The following is a 19228-nucleotide window of genomic DNA, read 5'->3' as shown; positions in this document are numbered from 1 at the left end:
ATGTTCATGGTAGAAACTTCAAAAAATATAAATTTTAAAAGATGAAATCTAAATGTTTCACATGATTGGGTCAGTCAAAAATCATGTTGATGTATTTTGGAGGGCTTCTTTTTCCTGTTAGCATCACAAAATACAAAGTTAGCCAAAGCTCAACTATTAATAGAACTTTAAGTCTATTGAACGGCTGAGTGCAGCATTTCTGGATTTTCCTCATTGGATTCTATGAGGGCTAATAGGTTTTAGAGAATGTTCCAGTAATACTTGCTATGTTAGTAAATATTGATTAGTGCTATAGGGAGAGAAGCTGTGCCCAAGTATATTAGCACTTAGCTGACCACAATTTATGATAATTTTTTGATATCTTAGGGAAAAACACTGCAACTTAATATTTTATTTGGAATTACTTTTAATGCTAACTGCTAACCCAATGTTATAGAAAAGACTGTAAGCTCTTTAGCAGGCAGAGAAAGTGCCCTACTGAGCCTAGTATAAATTTGGCACTCGGTAAATATTTATTGATGACCAATGGTTTTTATTCTTATATAATCTTGATGATTTCCTCAGAATTGAATATAACTGGCTGTAGAGGAAAATATGGCCAAAATTTTTATAGAATTATTTTGTACTGCTGGTTCAATATTTACAATTTTGATTGAATTTTTATTAGAAATAAAATGTTTGAAAGTTTTTTGTGGCGTATTTTCTATCTGAGTTTTTATTACAGAAACACACAAAATTACCTTTGACTCATTGTATCCTTCCATAAGAAAAGTATTTTTTAAATCACACCCTCTGTGAAAGGTAAGGAATCTGCCGATAGCCGAGAAAGATGGGTGACTCCTTTTAGACTTCTCATGATCCATTAGTGATAACACATTTTGAAGAGATTGCTATTCTGTATGTTTGAAAGACTAACAGGAAATAAATTGTTCTTTTTCACGTTTAGCAAAATCTAGTGATTCTCCTTTGGTGTAGAAAGAAGACTCAAAATCCCAACCCAGCCGGGGCACCTGGATGGCTCAGTGGGTTAAAGCCTCTGCCTTCGGCTCAGGTCGTGATCTCGGGGTCCTGAGATTGAGCCCCACATCGGGCTCTCCTGCTTCCCCCCGCCCCCTCTGCCTGCCTCTCTGCCTGCTTGTAATCTCTGTCCAAAAAAAAAAAAAAAAAAAAACCACAACCCAGCCACTAACAAGTTGATTAACTTGGGTACCAGTATTTTATTTCTAGCTTTTATTTTCTAGGGTTTGATTTGAAGCCAAGACCTATATAACTGTGCCCCTTACGCCCAGCCTGGCCTGGTCTAATTTCCTGGCCAGTCAGGGAGATTGGTTTAAGAATGGGCCCCTAACCTGAGCTGGACCAGTCAGACCTTTCTCTGGGAAGCTCCTGCCAGAGATAACGGAAAATGATGTCTTAGTGCAGGTGTTAGAACCTTATGAGTCTGTATGCCTGGGCCTGCAGCTAGTTCCCCTAAGAGACAGCTGGAGCCAGGACATTTCTGGAGTATGCATGCATAAATAAAGCCAGCTGTACTCTGGGCTTCTCTGCTACACAAGCCTATGAATTCCTTTCCACTTACACTAGTATGAGTTGGGTTTCTGTCACTTACACATAAGAGTCTTGATATTAAAAGTAGAAAGAGGAGGCGCCTGGGTGGCTCAGTGGTTAAATCCTCTGCCTTCGGTCCAGGTCATGATATCAGTGTCCTGAGATGGAGCCCCACATTGGGCTCTCTGCTTAGTGGGGAACCTGCTTCCTCCTCTCTCTCTGCCTGCCTCTCTGCCTACTTGTGATCTCTGTCTGTCAAATAAATAAATAAAATCTTCTTAAAAAAAAAAAAGTAGAAAGAGGTGTTTTACAAATGAGCTGGAGAAAATATTAGCTATCACAGCAGAAATGAATTATGATGAAAAGATATACTAGAAAGGATCAACAGAGCCTCAAAACAATTTTGTACAAAGATTAGTAAAATTGATAAGCTTCTGGACAAGACTGATTAAAAACAAAAACAAAACAGAAGCCTAAGTAAGCCATATTAGGATGCAAGAGATTGGAAAAATGCCTACAAGTGTGAAAATTTAGATGAAGTGTGCAAATTCCACAACAATGTAAATCATCAAAACTGACTGAAGGAAAAGCTAGAAAAGCTGAATGTTCCTGCTACCATGAAAGAAATCGAATCAGGGTTTCACAAATTCTCCCCAAAGAAAACTATCAAGCCCAAACTTTTTTTTTTAAAGGATTTTATTTATTTATCTGACAGAGATCACAAGTAGGCAGAGAGAGAGGGGGAAGCAGGCTCCCCGCCGAGCAGAGAGCCCAATGTGGGGCTCCATCCCAGGACCCTGGGATCATGACCCATGCTGAAGGCAAAGGCTTTAATCCACTGAGCCACACAGGAGCCCCAAGCCCAAACTTTTTAATAGGTAAATTCTATCAAATGTTCAAGGATAGATGGTTCACAACCAGGAGGGAGAAGCCAATCTCACGGATGAACATAGATGTAAAGATCCTAAACAAAATGTATCACTCTAAATTTGAGGGTACAAAACATATAAATACACACACACACATGAACATATATAAACACATATATTGACCAAGTTGAATTTATTTTACGGGAGGTTGGTTCTATATTATAAAAAATTTATCAGTTGTATTTAACATATTACCAAAGTGAATGAGAACAATCATGATGATGTTACAGATACAGAAAAAATTCAGTAAATTTCAACAGCCACTTTGAACTCCAGTATCATCTCAGTGACACCTTCTCTTTCCACTGACCTTTTTATTTTTTATTTTTTATTTTTTTTAAAGATTTTATTTATTTATTTGACAGAGATCACACGTAGGCAGAGAGGCAGGCAGAGAGAGAGGAAGGGAAGCAGACTCCCCGCTGGACAGAGAGCCCGATGTGGGACTCCATCCCAGGACCCTGGGATCATGACCTGAGCCGAAGGCAGAGGCTTTAACCCACTGAGCCACCCAGGCACCCCCACTGATCTTTTTAAAACTTGTAATCCCCGGGGCTCCTGGGTGGCTCAGTGGGTTAAAGCCTCTGCCTTCGGCTCTGGTAGCTGCTCAGCGGGGGCCCTGCTCCCTGCCCCCCCCCCCGCCTGCCTCTCTGCCTACTTGTGATCTCTGTCAAATAAATAAATAAAATCTTAAAAAAAACCAACAAATTGTAATCCCCAACACTCTCCAACTCCTCTTGCTTTACTTTTCCTTACAGCTCCCCATAAGCTAACATAATTTTTTTGTTTAACTTTTTAAAAATTGTGGGAAAACATACATAACAAAATTTGCCATTTTAGCTATCCTTAGATACATAATCCAGTGAATTAAATACATTCACAATGTTATGTAACTATCACATTTCTGAAACTCTTGCATCACTTGCAGCGGGAACTCTGTACTCATGAAGCAATAGCTCCCCCTGCCCTCCACCCAACCCCTGGTAACCTCTACTCATTCTGTCACTACCAATTTGCCTAACGGGTAATTTACCAGTTTTCTTATTGTCTGTTCACTAGAAGTTAAACTCCCTGAGGGCAAGAGTTTTGGGATCTTTATTTCAAAATTGACAGCACTCATGACAATTATTCAAGGAAGGAGGGAAGGAAGAAGGGAAGAAAGGACTTCTAGCAAAGTGGGGCTAGAAGGAAACCTTTTTTTTTTTTTTTTTTAAGATTTTATTTATTTATTTGAGAGAGAGACAGTGAGAGAGAGCATGAGCGAGGAGAAGGGCTCCCAGCTCCATGGGGAGTCTGCTTCTCCCTCTGACGCAAACGTATACAGGAAGTAATGATAAATGCAAAATTCAGGACATTGGTTTCCTGAGATGCGTGGGAGGTGGACAGGACTGGAGCATCACGTCAGGTCTCCTACTGCAATAAGAATGTTCTTTTTCTCAAACTGTGGTGGAAGCATGTGTGGTTAATATTCCTTTGTATCTACTCAGGATTAAAAGACGTTTAAAAAATTTTGAACCATAATATTAAGTGAAAAGGGCAAGTCAAACATGTTTAGTATATTAATATAAAATGCAAAATCAGGCAAAAGTAAATGATCATTTGTATGCCTAACTTCTATGTGGCCAAACAATAAAGCCAAAGAAGAATGATTAACATAAAATCTGGGACTGCAGCTGTCTTTGGGGGAAGCAACAATAATAGGACTGAGAATGGTTGATATAAGGCTCAGAAAGTGTTGGTCGTGTTCCTTTCTTCAGCTGGATTTGGTATTTATTTTATCTAAACCATGCATAAAAATTAGTCTCTTTGATAACATAAAAACAAACTGGTTTTATTGGGTAACTTAAATTCAGGCGTCATCCTAGACAAATTTCATCACCTGTCAACATTTTCTCCAGCACATTTCAGGGTGGGGGGTGGAATCTGTCCCTTGCTGATTTACTTGTGTTCGTATTTTTAGGAAATGCTGGTTAACTATGAACAACCATTTTAATTGAAAGGAAACCTTTCTATTTAATACCTTACCACAGACTGCATTGCTACAGTCCTTAAAACACGACAAAGCTTGTTTTTTTCTAGGGCATTTTTATGTACAGAATGGACCCATGCATACTCTCTCTCCCCATGGCCCACAGTCTTCCTGATTATTAACATTTTCATGAGTGTGGTCCATTTGTTACAACTGATGAACCAACACTGATACACCCTGTTAACCGAAATCTCGAGTTGACACTGGGGTTTACTGTTTGTGTTGTTCATTCTATGCTTTGTGACAAATGCATAATGCTTGCATCCACCAAGCCTGTACCTTACAGACAAGTTTTACCACCCTAAAAAGCTCTGTGCTTCACCTCTTTCTCCCTCCCCTACCCCCTCCACCGCTCTCCAAACTAGTGACACTCATCTTTGACCGTCTCCACAGTTGTGCCTTTTCTAGAATGTAGGAGTTGGGACCACGCTGTATGGAACCTCTTCACACTGGCTTCTTTCACTTAGCAACGTGCAGTCACAGTTCATATGGCCTGGCAGCTTATTTCTTGTTGTCGAATAATGGCAAGGCTCCTGTGATGATCCTCACCATCACAGCTGCGGGCCAGGCGTTATTCCAAGTGCTTTGTACACATCAGTTCGACCCTTACAACTTTACAAAGTAGGTACTGCTATTATCCCCATTTTACAGATGAAACAGACATGTTAGAGAAGAAACAAAACAGAGAACTTAAAATAACTTGCCCCAAGTTATAAAGCATAGGAATGGTGGAAGATTTGAATTCAGGTAGTCTGGCTCGAGAGTCCATACCATGAAGCACTCGACTATTCGGCTTCATCTAAAGATGTCCAAGAGAATGTCCAGTGCCTAATTTTATCAGCTCACACTCCCATAATCCCCAACTTTGCCTACTTAAGAGTTGTCATACTCAGTCTTTGTTAATAAGGTCAGTTATCCAGCAGCAGAAAATTTCCTACCTGGCACATTATTCTCTACGATCCACAATTCCCCAGTACTGCTGAATACATGTAGCTCTTTTTGAGCCTTTCCTGTATGCTAACCTCTGCGAAGTCATTTTTATATACATTATTTTATTTCATCGTTATATCCCTTTGAGGAGGTACAATTATCTCTCAGGAAACTGAGGCTTAATTAAGGAGCTTAAATACCTAGCTGAAGGTCATAGAGCTAGTTAAGTGATAGATGCGGGCCTCAAACCCCACTTACTCCAAAGTCTGTGCTCTAAAAACTGTTGCCTTAACTGCCTCTAGTATCATCTTTTGGTTGACTAAGCTTTCTGGATTAACATGACTTTTTTTTTTAAAAGATTTTATTTATTTATTTGTCAGATGGAGATCACAAGTAGGCACAGGAGCAGGCAGAGAGAGGAGGAAGCAGGCTCCCTGCTGAGCAGAGAGCCCGATTCGGGGCTTGATCCCAGGACCCTGGGATCATGACCTGAGCCGAAGACCGAGGCTTTTAAGCCACTGAGCTACCCAGGTGCCCCTAACATGACATTTCTATAAGAAGCTGAAATATTTGTGAAACAACTTAGAAGTGGGTCACCAAATTATCTTTATAAAAGTGGGATGCTTGTAATGTTTGATGCCCTAATAAGCTCTTGCACACCCAAGAATGGTATGCGTATGTATGAGAATTTATAAGAATATTATAGCGTTGCTGTAATACCATACTCTTGAAAACACTGAATTGTTTGGAGGAGTGGTTAAGTCACCTGGTGATATTCTCCCATAAGGATACCCTGCAACAGCTTTAAAAATGAGCTTTAAAAATGCATGTACATGGAAGATCTTCAAGGCAGAAGACAGCAATCTGTAGAATAATATATTCAGTTCCATTATGTGAACAAGCCAAAACCAAGCTGGATGATCAAGTATGGAAAGAACAGAAAACCGCTGGTTATACTCAAAACTTTTAGCAGTGGCTCTCTTTGGGGAGGTAAGTGGAATGGAGAGTGAGTGCAGACTATTTCTACATTTTATTTTTTTTAAAGATTTTGTTTGTTTATTTAACAGAGACACAGCAAGAGAGGGAATATAAGCAGGGGGAGTGGGAGAGGGAGAAGCAGGCTTCCCGCTGAGCAAGGAGCCCGATGCGGGGCTCGATCCCAGGATGCCAGGATCATGACCCGAGCTGAAGGCAGCCGCTTAACGACTGAGCCACCCTGGCGCCCCTATTTCTACCTTTTTAATCTATATACTTCTGTGTTGGAATTTATCCTACAGCAAGCAGGTATTCATGTTTGCAGTCTTCTAAATTAAGAGACTTTAAAGGAGCAAACACAAAATGATTATACATAGCCTGATTAACTAACAGTGTAGAAATGTAGAAATGTACAAAGTCAGAATTAAGTTTTGAGAAAAAATAATTGGGGTTTTAACTTCATGGTCTCCCCCCCACTAGGTAATGTGCTTTACTGTACAAATTAAACTGTTAAAAAATAAGTGAACAAAATCACACCAAGGAAAATCTGCATGTCTGTTTTATTTCCATTAGAAAAATATTATCTATTAAAATTGTGGTCCACTTTCTTCTCCTTCACTTCTACCATTCAAATTTTAGTACTTTAATTTTACTCAAGTAAAGCAGAATTATATAGCTCATGTGAGAACTAAGTATTTCACATCATTCAATTAACAGGATTTAACTGAACTGCGTGTGCTCTTAATTATCAAGAATAGTAACCCCTCTTTCCTATGATTTATTTCCCTTTCCTTTCATTTATTTGTGTAAAGATGTAACGAGCATCTCTCTCCCCACATCTAGGAACATGAGTGTGAGTGTGATTTATGACACCAGTAACTGGAGTTGTCATCTGATCCCCAGTTCAGGCTTAACTCCCCTTATTATATGGTTATTTCCATAATGGCCCCAAATGTTTTAAGTCAGTCATACACTTTCCAACGTCAACTGTAAAAATTAAGATGTTAATCTGAAAACATTGTTAAAATTCCAGACTAAATAACGCTGGGCCCACTTAGAGCGATGCTGTTGTCAGAGGTCCTTGGACAGCCACTGCCTCAATCTCCACACGGCCTCCCTGCAAGGAAAATCATCGAGCAATGGGTAGGTAATTTTTTACAAATGAAGAGAGCTCTAGAATACCTACTAAAAACATATACAACTGATAGTGATACAGCATTATTAACATTACATTTTCCAAAGAAGGGAAGGATAGGGAAGCATTCACGGAGAAGCCTGGACAGGCCAGGCTCCCATGCCAGATGTGCTCATGTGCCTTAGCTCACAGGACGCTCTAGGCAGCTCTGTTAGACAGTGTTCTCCCTTCCATCCCGAGAAGCTTGGAGAGGGGGTTTTAACCTGTCCCAGGACACCATGCTAAATGGCAGAGGTTCAAACCCATGTCTTGAGATTCTAAGTTCAGAGCTCCTTCTACTACACCCAATACCTTAGTTTGAGAATACTGACCACTCCAAGTAACAACCGATTAAAACAACAAACATACCACTCACAGGAGACAAATTTTCTTTATAGGGAAGTCAGTAGGCTGCTTTTTTTGTAGGTAGGAATATTGTGCTGCTAGGGGCTTCTCATCACATTCGAGTATCACGGTAACAATGGTGAGAGAATATGTGGGACATGGGTTTTGAGATTATTTTTCGAATGGAAGTCTGGATATTTCGTTATGCAAGTGAATTAAAAAAAAAAAAAGATTTTATTTATTTATTTATTTGACAGAGAGAGCGAGATCACACGTAGGCATAGAGGTTGGCAGAGAGAGAGGGAGATACAGGCTCCCTGTTAAGCAGAGAGCCCGATGCAGGGCTTGATCCCAGGACCTTGAGATCATGACCTAAGCTGAAGGCAGAAGCTTTAACCCACTGAGCCACTCAGGCACCCCTCAAGGCAAATTTTTTATTGCAGAGCTCACTACCCTGGCTCAGGGTATAGTCTCTTAAGTATGTGAAAACAATACAGCTGATATTTCACTTTTTCTTACAATTCAAGTCCCTCTGATTCTGTTGTGTTCATGTTCATGTGTGACCCTGAGTTCTCATTTTCTTAATTTTTAAGACAAATTTAAAAAATTTCTCCAGTTTCTTGGGCGCCTGGGTAGCTCAGTGGGTTAAGCCTCTGCCTTCGGCTCAGGTCATGATCTCAGGGTCCTGGGATCGAGTCCCGCATCGGGCTCTCTGCTCAGCAGGGAGCCTGCTTCCTCCTCTCTCTCTCTGCCTGCCTCTCTGCCTACTTGTAATCTCTCTCTGTCAAATAAATAAATAAATAAATAAAATTTAAAAAAAAAAAAAAAATTTCTCCAGTTTCTTAATACCCCCCCTGCATATAATATTGGGTATTTCCTTTTAGTCTTTAAGATCCTGGAAATCAGAGATTATTCCTTTTTTTTCTTTAAAAAATTTCCTGCAAAAGTGCTTAGTTTGTTATACTCAGAAAACAACATAGAAATTCATAACCATGTACATTAGTCAGTTTAAGATGTACTTACTTTGGGCAAAGCAGCAACCTGGTAAGCAGCTCTTGCAGGAAAACTATCCTTGAAATCTAAATGTGAAAGAATTTCATTTTAGTTTTCAGAGCTTGTATTGTGACTACACAATTAAGACTCTGGTAAGTGCTTCATAGATCTGTCCATTCTTAGATATAAGCAACACTAAGAAAAGCTCACTTTCGTATCTGTTTGATAAAATATTTTGCCCTAAATTCCTATGATATTGAATACTTTTTATGATATTCATAATAATATTCATAATATTATATAATATTATAATATTATATTATATATAATATAATAATATTCATAATACTCATATTGAATACTTTATGATACTCGAATACTTTCTGGAAAAAAATGAAAGTACATCCTTTGAGACTTTGATCTTGTTTGATATGAACGGGATCTTATGTTTAAAGCAATACTTACTGCTGTATGAACTCTTATTTAAGCATCCCAACAACTTTTTAAAGCTTTATCCCTATTTTGCATGTGAGGAAACCAAAACATAAAAAATGTTAATGAACCAGCTAATGATTCTGAGAACAGAGGTGGTGGTGAGGCCTTATCACAGCAGTAAAAAATAAAATCTCTGTGTTAAAAAAATCATCAGGAGGGCTTAAAAAACCTGAGAAGCATATAACAATATTAAGCTTGGGGAAAATGAATTCGTAGGGTTGTAGTATATTCTCCTAGGGAGTGCCATAGAAATGTCTTAGATCTTTTTCGTGGGGCCTCACTGCATGTTCTCAATCTGACTGTTCTTTTGGGACAGAATCTATGACCATTTCTTTAGCATCTCCTATCACTCTTGATGCCTAACAGACATTCAGTAAGGTTAAAAGATTCATGTCTTGTTAAAATGGAATACAGCAGACGCCAGATTCCTTACACTGTTTGTAGACGTCATTGACAGTGTTGAAGTCATTCATGTCCGCCAGCAAAACAGTTGTTTTTACCACTAGAAGAGAGAGACATTGTTAGCAGGTTCAGCTTTTCGGTCTCACCCAAAACATTACTGAGAGAAACATACAGTTCTGACGGTCTTGATTAAAATGGGCCTGAAATTAAAACAACTTTCAAAAGCAAGGAAGATGTGGCATGATGTATTACTGAGTGCTCTGTGCTCTTCAAAAAGCCCGCAGAAACATCAAACAGTAATCTGAAGGAGGATCAAGTCGCTCACCGTTAGAGAAGTCACAGCCTGCGGCTTTCAGAATTTCGCCCATGTTTTTAAGAGCCTAGGAAGCAAGGCGAGAAAGGCCAAAGGCACTAATGTTATATAGCAAAGCTTCAATTCAATGCAATTAATCAATTTTTGCTAATAACCCCTCGAATAGCTTACGCTGCAGAAAAACTCTCCCGTTCTAGGAAATTCTATTCTTTCTAGGCCTACCTTTACACAATCGAATTGCTTCTTGGCTTTTAACAGAAATGGATCTTTCTGACATACAGTGAGACTTTGTCTCTTTTTGTGAGTAAAAAGACTAGACTGAGGTTTCTTCTTCAGTGTTTGAGTGTGTGAAGTTCTTAGCCGATGTTCACTCAGCTGAAACAGAGAAAGCCCTTAGAGTTCCTAATCATCACTTGGAGGATAAGTATGGGCTGGGAGCATTAAAACATACTTTCTTTTATTTATTTATTTTTAATTTAATTTTATCTTTTCAGTGTTCCAAGATTCATTAAAACATATTTTCTTTTAAAGCAAAAATTCACTTTAAAGAGTACTTCTGTCTTTTTCTAAAAAAAAAATCAGTAAACTAAGTATATGTTCGACACTCTGGACTTTGGAAAAACATTTTTCACTCTTTCCTTAACGTATTATTTTTTTCAATTCATTGCTCCCCTCCACTTTACTGATCACATTATAATATTTGATATAAATATTTTTAAAATCCATCTTCTAAACAGGTAACATACGGATATGGCAAAGAATTCAAAAGCTATTAAAAAGCATATCCATTGAAAGGATGTTTCTCACCCTGACTGCCCTTTGCCCAGCTTCCTTCAGAGGGAACCACTGCTTCTGGTTTCTTGTGTATCATGGTGGAGACAGTCAGTGCTTATACCAGCATGAACAGGAATGTGCACACACATGCAGATGGTAGCGCACTGTGCAAACTGTTTTGCATCTTGGTTTTATTTTATCACATATCAATTTACCTTGGGGGACTTTTCTGCATTAATTTAATGTATGGCTCCAGCATGATTTATTTCACTAGTTCTTACAGACAGACATTTGGTTTGTTTTGTGTCTTTGGATAATACCAATGACTCAGTGAATGCATAAAATTATAATTTAATTCTATTTATTGGATTAGAATTGTACTCCCCACTCTCATTTAGAAAAACACATTACACATTATCTTTGATAGTTCTTACTAACAAATGTTGACTTTTACTTTTGTGGTGTTTTTCTTGTAGGTCAGTGGCCATGATAAGAAATTTCCCAATCCAGGGACACCTGGGTAGCTCAGTCTGTTAAGTGTCTGCCTTCAGCTCAGGTCATGATTCCAGGGTCCTGGGATTGAGTTCTGCACTGGGCTCCTTGCTTGGCGAGGAGCCTGCTTTTCCCTCTGCCTGCCACTCCCCCTGCTTGTGCTGTCTCTTTCTCTCTCTGACAAATAAATTTATTTATTTTTAAAGATTTTATTTATTTATCTGAGAGAGACACCATTAGCAGGGGGAGAGGCAGAGGCAGACTCCCCACTGAGCAGTGAGCCTAACACGGGGCTCAATTTCAGGACCCTGGGATCATGACTTCAGATGAAGGTAGATGCTTACCTGACTAAGCCACCCAGGCACCCCATAAATAAAATCTTAAAAAAAAAATCCCAATCCATGTAGAAGTGACAAGATACTATCTGATTTCAATACTTTGAGAGTTAAGTAATTTTACTGAGATAATGGACACAAAATATTGTATCAGTTTTAAGTATATAATATAATTCAATAATATGTATATACTGTAAAAGGATAACCACAGTTTAGTGAATACCCAATAATTCAGGTTTGAAGTCACCTTAGACGGTAGACTTTTGCTTGTTAAATGATTCCTCAAATTTCGAACTTTCTACTGACAAAGAACTGTCTTCAATCAGTCAGGATGTAACTCTAAAGGCATTTACCTGATAATCTCTATAAAAAATGTCAGCCAAATGGATGCTTAACATGAAAAAGTGGTAAAGAAGAGAATTTCAAATGTGAAAAAAATGACTTACTTGTTTGGCTTCTTCTGCCACCCCTCCTGGCACGAGCTGTCCACTTGCAGGGTCCATGCCCAGCTGTCCTGAAATGTAAATGGTCCTGTCGACTAACACGGCTTGACTGCAATAAAGAGAGACTGGGTGTATGTATAAGATACAAAATATGAAAGTCAATGCTCAAAGATTTCTTTGCTAAGACACATAAAGCACAAAATGTCAAATAAAAGAATTAATAATTGGGCTGCATTAAAATTAAAAAGACTTGCTTTTTGAAAGAGATCTTTAAGAAAGTGAAAATAGAAGTCACAGATTGGGAGAAAAGATTTACAAAACATATATCCAACAAAGAACTTGTATCCAGAATATATAAAGAACTCTTATAATACAGTAAGAGAAGATAACCCAGCAAAAAAATAGGCAAGTGATTTGAAAAGATATTTCATAAAAGAAGACACATGGGGATGCCTGGGTGGCTCAGTTGGTTAAGCAGCTGCCTTCAGCTCAGGTCATGATCCCAGCGTCCTGGGATCGAGTCCCATATCGGGCTCCTTGCTCTGCAGGGAGCCTGCTTCTCCGTCTGACTCTCCCTTCCACTCTGTCTGCCTGTGCTCGCTCTCGCTCACTCTCTCTGACAAATAAATAAAATCTTTAAAAAAAAAAAAAGAAGACACATGAAGAGCTAGGGAGTACAAGAGCGAGGGAGTTCAACATTTTTACTCACTAGAAAAATGTAGTGCAAAACCATAATAGATATCACTATCCACAAGTAGAGGTCACTGGTAATAATAAGTATTGGTGAAGATGGGAAGCAACCAGAACCCTATACATTGCTGGTGAGAATGCAAAACAGTACACACTTTGGAAAACAGTTTGGCAAATTTCTTAAAAACTTAAAACATATACTTAACCTGCAACCCAGTAATTTCTTTCCTAGGCAACTACCCAAAATAAATGAAAATATATGTCCAAAGACCTATGGAATGTTCAGAACAGCACTATTCACAAAAGCAAAAAAGAAAAACAAAAAATTTTTAAAAATCCAGAGATATCCAACCAAAGGCTATATAGTATTTGATTCCACTTCCATGAAATTCCAGAAAAGACAGAATAGCAGCAGAAAGTAGATTAGTGGCTTCCTAAATCAGTGGGGATTGACCACAAATGTATGGTATGAAAGAATTTTTTGGGGGAGACGGAAATGTGCTGAAACTTGCCTGTGGTGGCAGGTACACGAGTCCAGACACCTACAAAAACTCATGGAACTCTACACTTAAAAATGGGGGGATTTTTTTTTTAAAAAGGTGAATTTTAATGTAACTTATACCTCAGTAGAACTGTGAAACAACAAAAACACAATGCCAAGAGCACCCTAAGAAAATAAGTATTCTCAGACAAGATTCATCTGGAAGGGTACACACTTCATTTCTGCCAAGTACTTGCTTTTGGAAATGACTTGTGTAATGAGGACACTAGATTTCAGAATTAGGATAAAATAACAAGAAACAGAATAAGCCACACTGAGACCTGAAAAAGGACCAAACACATCAACTTCAATTTTTTTTTAAAAACTTTTTGGATAAAGAAATCCTCTCTCTCTTTTTAGCTGTGGTAAAAGGTATTTACCATTTTAACGATTTTTAGGTACACAATTCAGTGGTAATAAGTGCCACCATTTCTAAAATTTGATAAAGAAACCTTAGTAGCAGTTTAAATTCAGAAATAAAATATGTTGTACCATTTCCATGCTTATCTAGTAATAGCATCTCCTCATTTCTAATTTTATATTTCCAATATTACATCCTCATTTCTAATCTAGTTCCCTATGGCGTTTTCCAATATGCTCCAAGCTTTCTTTTATTTCATGATGTTTCCCCTGATTTTCCTGAGCATATGTTTTTTTCTTTATAATTTAAACAATGGCATTTATGTATGTATGGATGTATGTAAGCTCTGTGCCCGATGTGGGGCTTGCACCTATAACTCTGAGATCAAGAGTTTATCAACTGAGCCAGCCACGGGCCCCTTTAAATTTTTAAAATTTTTTGAAGAAGATAACATTCCATGGTTAAAAAATCTAGAAACTATTCAAAGAATCTCAATGAAAAATCTCCTCCCTTCTTTCCTTATCTTCTTCCTGCTTTATTTCCAGTCCCTACAGATAACCAGTGCTCTTCTTGACAGAGTCTTCCAAAGTTTCTTCATTTATATGCAAATAAAAATGAATATATTTATCTTCTTCCTGTTTGTACATGTAGTATACTAAGCTCTTTTTTTTAATACAACATGAAGTGTATTAAACCGTTCTCTACATTTTGCTTTTTTTGCTCAACTGTATATCACGACCTTCCCATAACTGTATATAGAATACATCTTTACTCTTTTAACAGTTGTGTAGTATTTCACCCTGTGGACATACTTTAACTAGTTACTTTTGATTCCAGTACTTTGCTATTGTAAACAAAACGACACCGAAAACCATCACACATACATTTTCCCTGGGCAGGTAACTAAGCCTTTTTTTCATCTAAACCTCAGAGGAGCTTTTCCTATATCACGTGCAGGATCCTGCCTCACAGCATAGCTCAGTCTGTTATCTTATCTCTGGGGTATGCCAGACTGTAAACTCCCGGATTACAAGAGCTGTGTCCCACTTTCTCCAGCTGCACAGGGCCCAGGTGACTCCTTGCACATAGTGGGCACACAATACCTTCTTGTTGATGTTTTGCTAATGACTTACTAGCTTAATTGACTTTGACTGTCAGTAAAGAATCTTTTTAGCAGGACCTACTGGCTTATTGTGTGGGCTTTGAAGCGTGGAAGAGGGTAGATCTAAACTTGGTAACAAGACTTAGAAAGTCTAGAAATTCTTCTCAACTACCTGGCTTTCACCCCGGCCCAGAAACAGGTAACTACTGAATTTGTTAATGTGTAAGCTTTCCTCAGGTTGAAAAGTATCATCAGCTAACAAGGTTTCTTATTAACTGTCCTGTGTAGAACTAGGCTACCCTAGACCCTTTGCAAAAGTAACTTTAGCTCTCCCCATATATGAAACATAGATTAAGCCCATATACATTACCATTGGTCAAAAAATTTGTGATAGTAAAAAGGAGTTCATTTATTCTTAGAAAATTAACAGACGTCTAAGACTATCTGACCTATGTGAGTTAATCTCTTACAGATTAGTAAAGAGATCGTTCATAAAGGTAATTAAATAGCTGACCCTCTGATCATTGCATCCTACTATCCATAGACAAGTCATTAGACTCTAAAACATTTAAAAGTCTACTGTTCCATTTCCAGGTCAAAGGGTAGTAACACTTTCAAAAGCATCTTAGTAAGAATTCTCATACTATAATCTATGCCACCTGGACTATCACTTCCAAATTTCACGACTATTTTGGTGGGGTGTTGGCAAAATGGAAAGCCAGGCAATGTGATGTTGAAATCTCTCAAGGTTCCGTCCTGATTTGAAAAGTGAAATGGGCTGAGCTGATTAGCTAATTGGTGACAACACCCTGTCTGTCACAAGGCCAGGGACTGGAGGTTCAACACATTTGAATTCTTCCTGAAGACCAGAATTTTCCAACTGTGCTCACTACCAGCTCCATGCACAAAAATTGGTTTCCAAATGGTTCTTCAAATATGTCTAATTAACTTTATGAGGATATGACTAGTTAGTTGGAGTGTGGTTTTCTTCAAGATAAAATATTGAATATTAGCACCATTTTTAGTGGCCTTGTATGATCTCTGGGTAGAAAAAAGCACAAGAGGACAACGTCCTAGGACGTCTGCCCATTGTGAAGCTGGTTGATGTTTTGTCTTTAATCACACTGGTATATTCATTGATTCCCTTTTTTTCCCCTTGCAGCTTTATAAAGTTAGCTGATGTCAGGTCAATCAGGAATATTGCTGTTATGCTTGCTTTCCTGAACAAAGTACACACTTGAGGAAGGTCTATGCTCCAGGCTCTATAATCACTTCGTGTTTGTTTCTGGTAAGGGTTGCTTTTGCTCTGAAGTAAAACCAGTGGGTAATGGAGGAAGAGGGACCAGGCAGAGGAGCTAAAATATTACTGATTTTTTACTTTTATCGTAATACCCCCTGAACTAGTCTTAATGTCCTTCCCAAATAATTATCAGAGTACTCAAAAAGAAAAGTGATCAAGTCACTTCCTCTTCAAAAACATCTGAAGGCTCTTCAGTGCCTACAAAATAAAGTTTCTACTCTCCAGGTTAGAGTTGGGAAGGATCACAATCCAGACTTTGGTAAAAGCTAATTTTTAGCAGGAGACAAAACAATTCAGAGTCAAAGTCCAACTGTGAACCAGGGTTTCCCAAAGTATAAGTCACATGCAAACTGAATCACAGTAAGGAAAGGATTCTTTTTTAAATCCTCTTTGAGTTCCTCCGTGGTAGGAGACAGCAAACTAACTGATGAAGATTGAGCTCTAGAGCTCTGCCTAAGTTCAAATTCTGTCACAGCCCATCTTGGTGGTTGACCTTGGGAAACTTATTTAACCATATGTCTATCAGTTTCTTCATCTGAAAAATAAGTACTGTCACAATAACTGTGCACATAAAGCATTAAAGCACCTAGAACAGTGCCTTGTGCTCAGAGAGCATCAGTAAATGTTAGCAATTATGACATCAATCCTCTGATTACATCAAGGAGAAAAGAGATCAATTTTAGAAAAAAAGAAATGTATCACTTTTAACAAAGAGAGCTGGCCTCGGGTTCTGAGCCAACTGCAGCAGCTTCCTAGGATTTAATTATGCTTTTTATTTAATTGAGCTTATTTTCTTTTTTCTGTTACCTTCCACTGGGTTGTCTTCTATTTAGAGTACTGCTGTAAAATTTCCTTTTTAATTTTGTTAAAGTGAGCCTGCTTAAATAAAAATGCTAAGTAAATTATGATACAGGTGGTACACAGATTTGGCAAATGGGAAAAAAAAAGAGAGAAGTCGTTGTTGGATTACTAAAATTTCCTCCAAAATATCTTTATGCCATGTATTCTTCTACAACTATGCCTCATGTCCTTCCCTCTGACTTCCCACTTAATTCCTTAGCAAAGTAATTTAAAAATCATTTACAACAGTACTATACAGATGGCAAACAGAACCTTCAAAACCCAGCCCAAGGACTACCTCTTGCAGGAGCCCTCCTAGATCTTTTTCTTCCTCTGCCCAAGTTCCATGAATTTCTTTCTTCTCTTTTCCCATCCCTCACCCCCCGACCCTTTACTTCCATTGCATTTTGTTTCTAACCCTGCTATAATAATTATTGTTCTGTACCTCTAAGTGTCATTTCTCACAGCAATGTGGTACAGAAGAGGAAGCTGTACCACTTGCTCAAATCAAGAAATCAAATCAAATCAAGCTCTGCCACTTATGAACTATCTGACCTTGGACAAGTTCACTTTCAGGTTAAGCTTTCTTTTTGCAAAATGAAGATGGGACTCAGAGAAGGAGGAGGTCAGTTGTCATGATGCATGCCCCAAATGAAAATGTTACTTTTTCTTCCCCCACATGCCCGAGTATCTTTCACACTCCTTTAATTCTTACACATTTTTTTGTAGCTTCTGCAGTGCGTGGCATATAGTAGGTGCTCAATATATGCCTATCATAGCTGAAGTGTTTCAGTTGTAGAAGTTTTCCATCTGTGGTTCTTTTAATAGTGAACACACACTATATTTTAAAAAGGAAAAATGAGAAAAGGTTTACACGGTATACTTTAGCGAAGAATTTAAAATAACAAAAATTACATTAAGGGAAAAACGTCTCCAAGAAGGCATAGGAGAGGATCTAATTGTTTTAAAGCTGAGACGTTTTAAGGAAAAAAAGAGGGATTTTTTTTAAAAAAAGAAATTAACCTTTTTATATTTGCAGCATTTCTGACAAGTGGAAATGCATGTACACAGGGTAGGGTTTCTGGCCAGTATACATATAGTTAGCTAGAGCATGTCAAGGCAATCTTAGGAAACGATTTTTGTTGTGATTTGTATTTGACTTTACTAGTGGGAAATGAGCATGGGCAACGAATTCATAAACATCCCAATGCATTTCGGTATCGGTCGTAAAAAAAAAAAGTGCCTTCGGTAGATGGGCATGTATCTGCTAAGCATTTCTGTGAAAAGAATTCAGCTCTCTCCAGATCCATCTGCTCATGGAATTTACTCCTTTTAATTGAGAGGGTTAGACCAAATATGATGCTAAAATGGAAGCTGTAATCATAAAGTCCACATGTTGTAGTCATTTACACAAGAAGTCCAGAACAGGCAAATTCACAGAAACTGAAAATAGATTAGCGGTTGCCAGGGGTTAGGGGAAAAGACTGGGGAGTGACTGCTAATGGATATGTGCTTTTTTGTTTGTTTGTTTGCTTTTTTTTTTTGGAGGCGATTAAAATATTCAGAGATTATATAGTGATGGTTGCACTACTTTGTCAGTAGAATTTTAAAAAATCACTGAACTGTACCCTTTAAAGGTGTGAATTTTATGGGTATGTGAATTATATCTCGATAAAATGGTTACCGGGAAAAAAAAAAAAAAATTCAAAACCTGACCGCTTATGGCCGGCGAAGCGCTCTGGCCCTCCAGGTCCGGGGTAGAGTCCCTGGGAGCACAGGCTCCCGCTCTACGGATCTCCAGGTGCGCTGCCTCTTTCCTGAGTTGTTTCCCGGGTTCAGCGAGTTCGAGCTAGGTTAGACCGGATGAAGCCCGCGGCCGGCGCCAGCTCTGGCCCGGAGTGGCCGCCGCTCCGGACCCCCGACCCCACATGCCCAGAGTGCATCCGCGCTCCCACACGTCTCGTTACCTGTAGGGACCAATGGCCCCTGGGGCTTTCGCAGTGCTGATCACCTTTCTTATCAGAGACGCCATGGCTAACCCTTTTAGCTTGCTGTCCGTCCCTCCAAGAGAACAAACCCGTACACCGCCTCCAGTAGCGTCTCACCAGGACTAACCAGCCCAGGGGCCAGTCCATGCAGTAACTCTTCTCCCGGAGCAAGTTCGCTCGGCATTCTGGGAGTTGTAGTTTCAGCCAGGTTCCCGGCCACGTGGAGGCC

General features: G+C 38.8%; 1 protein-coding gene across 1 annotated transcript; it reads right to left on the bottom strand.

Moving 5' to 3' along the window:
• Positions 1 to 6952: 6952 nt before the first annotated feature.
• On the bottom strand, positions 6953 to 19168 carry RIDA (reactive intermediate imine deaminase A homolog). The gene is made up of 6 exons (XM_059165951.1): positions 18979 to 19168; positions 12181 to 12286; positions 10146 to 10200; positions 9852 to 9920; positions 8954 to 9009; positions 6953 to 7528 (listed from the first exon to the last, which is right to left on the bottom strand). Exons 1-6 carry the CDS (start codon positions 19041 to 19043, stop codon positions 7466 to 7468), a joined length of 414 nt encoding a protein of 137 aa, XP_059021934.1. The 5' UTR covers positions 19044 to 19168; the 3' UTR covers positions 6953 to 7465.
• Positions 19169 to 19228: the final 60 nt, after the last annotated feature.

Source organism: Mustela lutreola, chromosome 3 (genome assembly GCF_030435805.1).
Source record: "Mustela lutreola isolate mMusLut2 chromosome 3, mMusLut2.pri, whole genome shotgun sequence".
Classification (NCBI taxonomy): Eukaryota; Metazoa; Chordata; class Mammalia; order Carnivora; family Mustelidae; genus Mustela; species Mustela lutreola.
The sequence above is the reverse complement of the archived record's forward strand: the minus strand, read 5'-3'. Positions and strand labels throughout refer to the sequence as shown.

Coding starts and splice junctions, on each gene's coding strand:
- RIDA (XM_059165951.1), bottom strand. CDS start 19,043: ATGGCGTCTCTGATAAGAAAGGTGATCAGCACTGCGAAAGCCCCAGGG. Junction 10,201..12,180: donor TGGCAGAAGAAGCCAAACAA/GTAAGTCATTTT, acceptor CTTGCTTCCTAG/GCTCTTAAAAACATGGGCGA. Junction 7,529..8,953: donor AGGTTGCTGCTTTGCCCAAA/GTAAGTACATCT, acceptor TTTTCCTTGCAG/GGAGGCCGTGTGGAGATTGA.